The sequence below is a fragment of the Mustela nivalis genome (genome assembly GCF_964662115.1).
Source record: "Mustela nivalis genome assembly, chromosome: 9".
In the NCBI taxonomy this organism is placed as follows: Eukaryota; Metazoa; Chordata; class Mammalia; order Carnivora; family Mustelidae; genus Mustela; species Mustela nivalis.
The window spans coordinates 67,536,187-67,541,142 of record NC_139028.1 but is presented as its reverse complement, the minus strand read 5'-3'; the positions used below and the strand labels follow the sequence as shown (position 1 = coordinate 67,541,142).

The 4,956-nt window shown below is 39.5% G+C and overlaps 1 protein-coding gene across 1 annotated transcript; it reads right to left on the bottom strand.

Moving 5' to 3' along the window:
* Nucleotides 1-367: 367 nt before the first annotated feature.
* Nucleotides 368-1,357, bottom strand: LOC309840087 (olfactory receptor 52P1; the record flags this gene model as incomplete). Its single annotated transcript, XM_082682150.1, has 1 exon — nucleotides 368-1,357. The coding sequence occupies one exon, from the start codon at nucleotides 1,355-1,357 to the stop codon at nucleotides 368-370; it is 990 nt and encodes a 329-aa protein (XP_082538276.1).
* Nucleotides 1,358-4,956: the final 3,599 nt, after the last annotated feature.

Below are 4,956 nucleotides of genomic sequence, written 5' to 3'. Positions count from 1 at the left end.
CAGGTCTACTTTCTTTAACTTGTGGCTCTATGTCCTATCTCCTGCTCCTTGCAGATGGTAACACAACAGCTATATTGTGAAGTATGAGTTTAGAAACCCATATCTGTTGGATTAGGAGAGTGTCAGAGAGTAAGGGAAGTTCTTATGACTACGCAGAGTCTCTTCTAACCTATACTTCCTGGGATGGAAGTTAAGGATGCTTAACTAATTTGACCTCCTCTGTGATTTATTATTCCTGGAAATAGTCTAGGAGGTACTGTGGAGGACATTAGTGCAAGACTAAAATCTCTTTCCAGTCTCGAATACTGAGGATTATTTAATCTTGAAAATCTTCTTTTTTGGACTAAGTCCTTCCTATACCTCTTGATCACTCAGATACCTTGACCCCAGTTCCCTGTCCTCTTTGAAACACTCTCACAACCCTTTCCCGAATTTCTTTGGTCTTAACTCCATATACCATAGGATTAAGAGCAGGTGGAAAGAGCAGATAAACATTGGCCAAAAGAATGTGAATATGGAGTGGAACATGGTGGCCAAAGCGATGGGTAAAAAAAGAGAAGAGGGCTGGTGTATAAGAGATTAGGATGACACAAACATGAGAACCACAGGTCCCCAGGGCCTTGGACCGAGCTTCACGGGATGAAAGACGAAGGACAGCTCGTGCAATAAAAACATAGGAAAGACCAATGCAAAATAAGTCAACCCCTATGACCAACAGTGCTGCTGTCAGCCCATACACACGGTTAGGCCTGGTGTCTCCACATGCTAGTTTCACAACAGCCATGTGCTCACAGTATGTGTGGGGGATCACATGGCTTTGGCAGAAGCTCAAACGCCCAATGAGGAAGGGACATGGAAGCATGAGCATGGAGCCCCGCACCATAGCTACCACTCCAATTCGGGCAATGATGGTGTCAGTGAGGATAGTAGCATAGCGAAGTGGATGACAAATGGCCACATAGCGATCAAAGGCCATGGCGAGCAGCACAGTAGACTCCATCATGCAGAAGGCATGAATGAAGAACATCTGTGCCAGGCAGGCAGAGGCAGAGATGTGTCCGGATCCACACCAGAGGATGGCCAGGAGCTTGGGAACTGTGGAGAAGGAGGCAGCCAAGTCAATGGTTGAGAGCATGCATAAGAACAAGTACACAGGCTTGTGCAATGCTGGTTCAGTGGCAACAACAATCAGGATGGTGATGTTGCCCACAATTGTGGCTGTACCCAGGCAGCACACTGGGAGTGAGAACCACAAGTGAAATTGTTCCAGACCTGGGATGCCCAGGAGGAAGAAAACAGAAGGGTCCAGATTAGTATGATTAGGAGACTCCATGGACTGGACAAAGGCTCTGAGCATCTTCTCTGGTCAGAAACCCACACACAGTATCACACTACCTGAAGAGACAACACAGGACAGAGACGTGAATGAACCTTGAATGACACTTACTAGATATAAGTGTTAGGCAAATGTTATCAACTGTAAATTAGGATAATAAAAATAAAATCCTTTAGAGTTGTTAAGAGATTTATATTGGTTAATATTTGTACAGACCTTTGAATAGTACTTTATACATAATATTTGTTAAATAAAATACATTAATGTGAAAAAAAGATTCAAACAGGCATTTAAAGAAATCAAAATTGTCTTCTAGCTAAAGTCTATTGTGGTCAAAGAAAGGTATGAACTTCATCCATTCTTCCCAGGAATATAACACACACACACACACACACACACACACTCAGTCACTCATACGCTTCTGAAGTACAGGAAAAGATATGGTGGGACTGTCAGTCCAAAACACAATCTGCCCACACAGTTCACTGGGTGGAGCTGGATATTTTTCTTGTTTTTCAACCTAGAATGGATTCTGGTTTGGGACCCAGTACTTGGAAATTGTTTCCAATATTATTATCATGGCTGTTTCTATACCTTCCACTAACCAAGAGAAATTTTCACACATTCCTGATCAACCTACACTTGCAATTCTGTAAGTCTTGCAATTCACACGTCTAGTTTCCACCTCCCAAGATGCTCAAGTAAACCCTTTTTGGACTTCATTCTATTTCTGAAACAGAAACTTCCAACTTCTTACAGTCCACTCTTGGGTTAACCCTTCATTCACATTCTGACTGGTTCTTGGTGATGTCAAAGAAAGGATGTAGCCAATTCCTCAATTTCACTCTTCCACCAATCACAAGAAGTGATTTTGTAACTAGTTTGACTCATGCCTAGATGGCGATGTCTCATCCTCAGTTGAAGTAAATCTTTTACTACTCTTTCTCCCACATTTCCCATACCTCCCCTCCCTAAGAGGATACAGCCTATTGTGGGGAGTACTTAAGTTGGAGAAACCATGCAGAACATTTGAAATCATGATAGTAATGAGATAAAAACAAAAATCTAGTCATTAAGATAAAAGATGAGAAAGCACTTTACCTAGAAGTTTTCAAAACAGGAATAAGAACTTTACTGCCCAGAAATTTGTTCTATGTATTCAACCACAAATATTTAATGTGAGCCTCCTCTTTAATGATCCCTATTCTGGAAACTGTATAACCAGTACTGGAATAATCAATACCAAAAAAGCCACTGATTCTAGGATATTTGAGGAGTTAGAAAACAGTTATCACACGGGAATTGAGTCCTTGTTACAACTCTTTCTTGCTCCTATTGTGTATATATCAGAAGAGAACAGAAGTAAACTCTCCTATTCCTTAATGGACCAGATACTTTAAGAGCATAGTTACTGGAGAAAAAAATCAGGGAAGTTTCATCTTCTGCACAGAAGATCCTTCATTACCATTTAGCTAGGTTTAAGAGAAAAAAAAAAAAAGAAAAAGAAAAAGAAAGAAAGAAAAAGAAACCACCAGATAAACCAAACCTGTTAGTAAACAAAATCAACTATTTGTTTTCAGAAATAAAGACTAACAGAAGGAGGGGAGGTTGGTGACAAATGCTATGCTAATCACAGCTCTAGGCCAATAAACCACATAACTTCCACAGAAGGGATATAAACATAGTTTTACGAGCAGGTGCATACAAGAGTCTCATTGGTCACAGGGTTCTGTGAGCTTATGCCTAGAAGGGCCAAGATTGCAAAGATCTAAATTTCTGATCAATTTGACCAAGGGCCTTATCTTCCCTAAGGAAAAACATATCAAGGTGAAAGTTTGAGCTTATCTAAAAATATGACTATTATTGATGATTTGTGTTATTTCTCCACCTAATATTAGGCAAGAATACTTTGAGACCTCATGCTTGTCTTGGCATATTCTTTGAAGAGGTAGGATATTTTGGAAGCAGGAACTTGGAGTTTTTAAAGCAGAAAGTTGTGGTGGTTAAAAAAAAAAGTGTAGACATTGGAATCTATGAAACTGGAAACAAATCCTTGTATTTGCCTCTTACTGTCAGTGCTGCCTTGGACTAATTAATTTTCCTCTAAGATCCTATAAATTTTTGACCTTTTTTAAATAATTATAACAATAATAATAATAATAATAGTTTTTAAGGTTGATGAAAAACTTTAAAAGTACCTTGAAACAGTTTGTGGCCCATAGAAAATATCAATAAATATCATTTACTATTATCATTGCCTTTATTTTCAGACAAAAATGATCTCCTATCCAATATAGAATCCTCACACTGTTTCCTAAGCCATCCAAATCTAGTCCTCGCATGAACATTTATGTCATGAGAACTGTTCAGTTGCAGAGCAAGCTTGCTGATAAAAGAAATGTTCTTTATAATTTTTTCTGTGTGCCCTGAGTTCACATGGCAATCATTAGGAGATTGGAAAATAGCTCCCCTGGCTGCTTTTGGCTAACCTGGACATACCCAGCACTGTTTTTTATGACACAGATTTGCTTGATGAGCTAATGTGGATTTTGGCTAAGCTGAATGGCTCAACATAGATAATGGAGCTGGAGTCAGATGCACAGGCAGCAAAGCCTTGCTCACCACACCACCCAGCAAACTTAGTTTTTGCCAGACATCCCTACAGTTTTCAATTGCCTCACAAATACACTCACGCATAGCCAGAAGGCTTAACTTAATGATTCTTCAGTGAGGTTGTTTTCTGTGTGTTAGTTAGGTATCAGACTCTATGCTTTATGGATTTTTTTCTTGTAGAGCCTGGACTGAACACAGGTTACCACATATCACTTGATTAGATTGACTCCTAAATGGCTGGATGTAAGTGAACATTACTTGCAGTTTTTGTGGTTTCTTTCTAAGGGATTCTAACTTTATGCACACCAACCCCTTCACAGGGCTCTGCATTCTTAATAACTCACCCAGGTTCATCATCACCCCATCCAATTCACAGGAATGAGTCTGTAGTTTCACAGCACCTCTTGTATTAAATAGTTTAAGATGTTGATAAATATGTATGACCATTGTTACTCATACTTCAATGTGAACCTGTCCCTCTGACTCAATCTCTAAACCAGTTTTCATTGTGACATTACAGCCAATGCTCTCAGTAAGATAAAAATTTGAACGTCATAATTTGGGGAGAAAACTGGGGATAGAGCAGACTTTCCACGTCTGAAACTGCACCACAGACCAAAAGCTGTCACTTGGTCTGCAGAAGAGCACAGATAAACATGCCTACTTCTTCCTAGTGAGAACACTGGGCCATGAAAAAGCCCAAAGCAATCATTTTAGAACAATTGACCATGAACACATTTAAGGTAATCATTAAAGTCCCAATGATTCCTCTATCCAATTTCTTGGTGTTGATACAGTGTCTGTCTATTTCACTAGGTACACACATTTCTCTCAAATGGTTAGTGGGTAATTATTTCTTATTAGTGATTTTAGGAATATCATAGTAAATGTCTTGAACTTTCTCCACAACGCCTCCCATTTCCCTGGTCTGGCTAATATATTACTTGCTTCTTCCTTTGCTGGCATCTCCCTACTCCATTCCTCTTTCTATTTGGCCTAATGCCAAA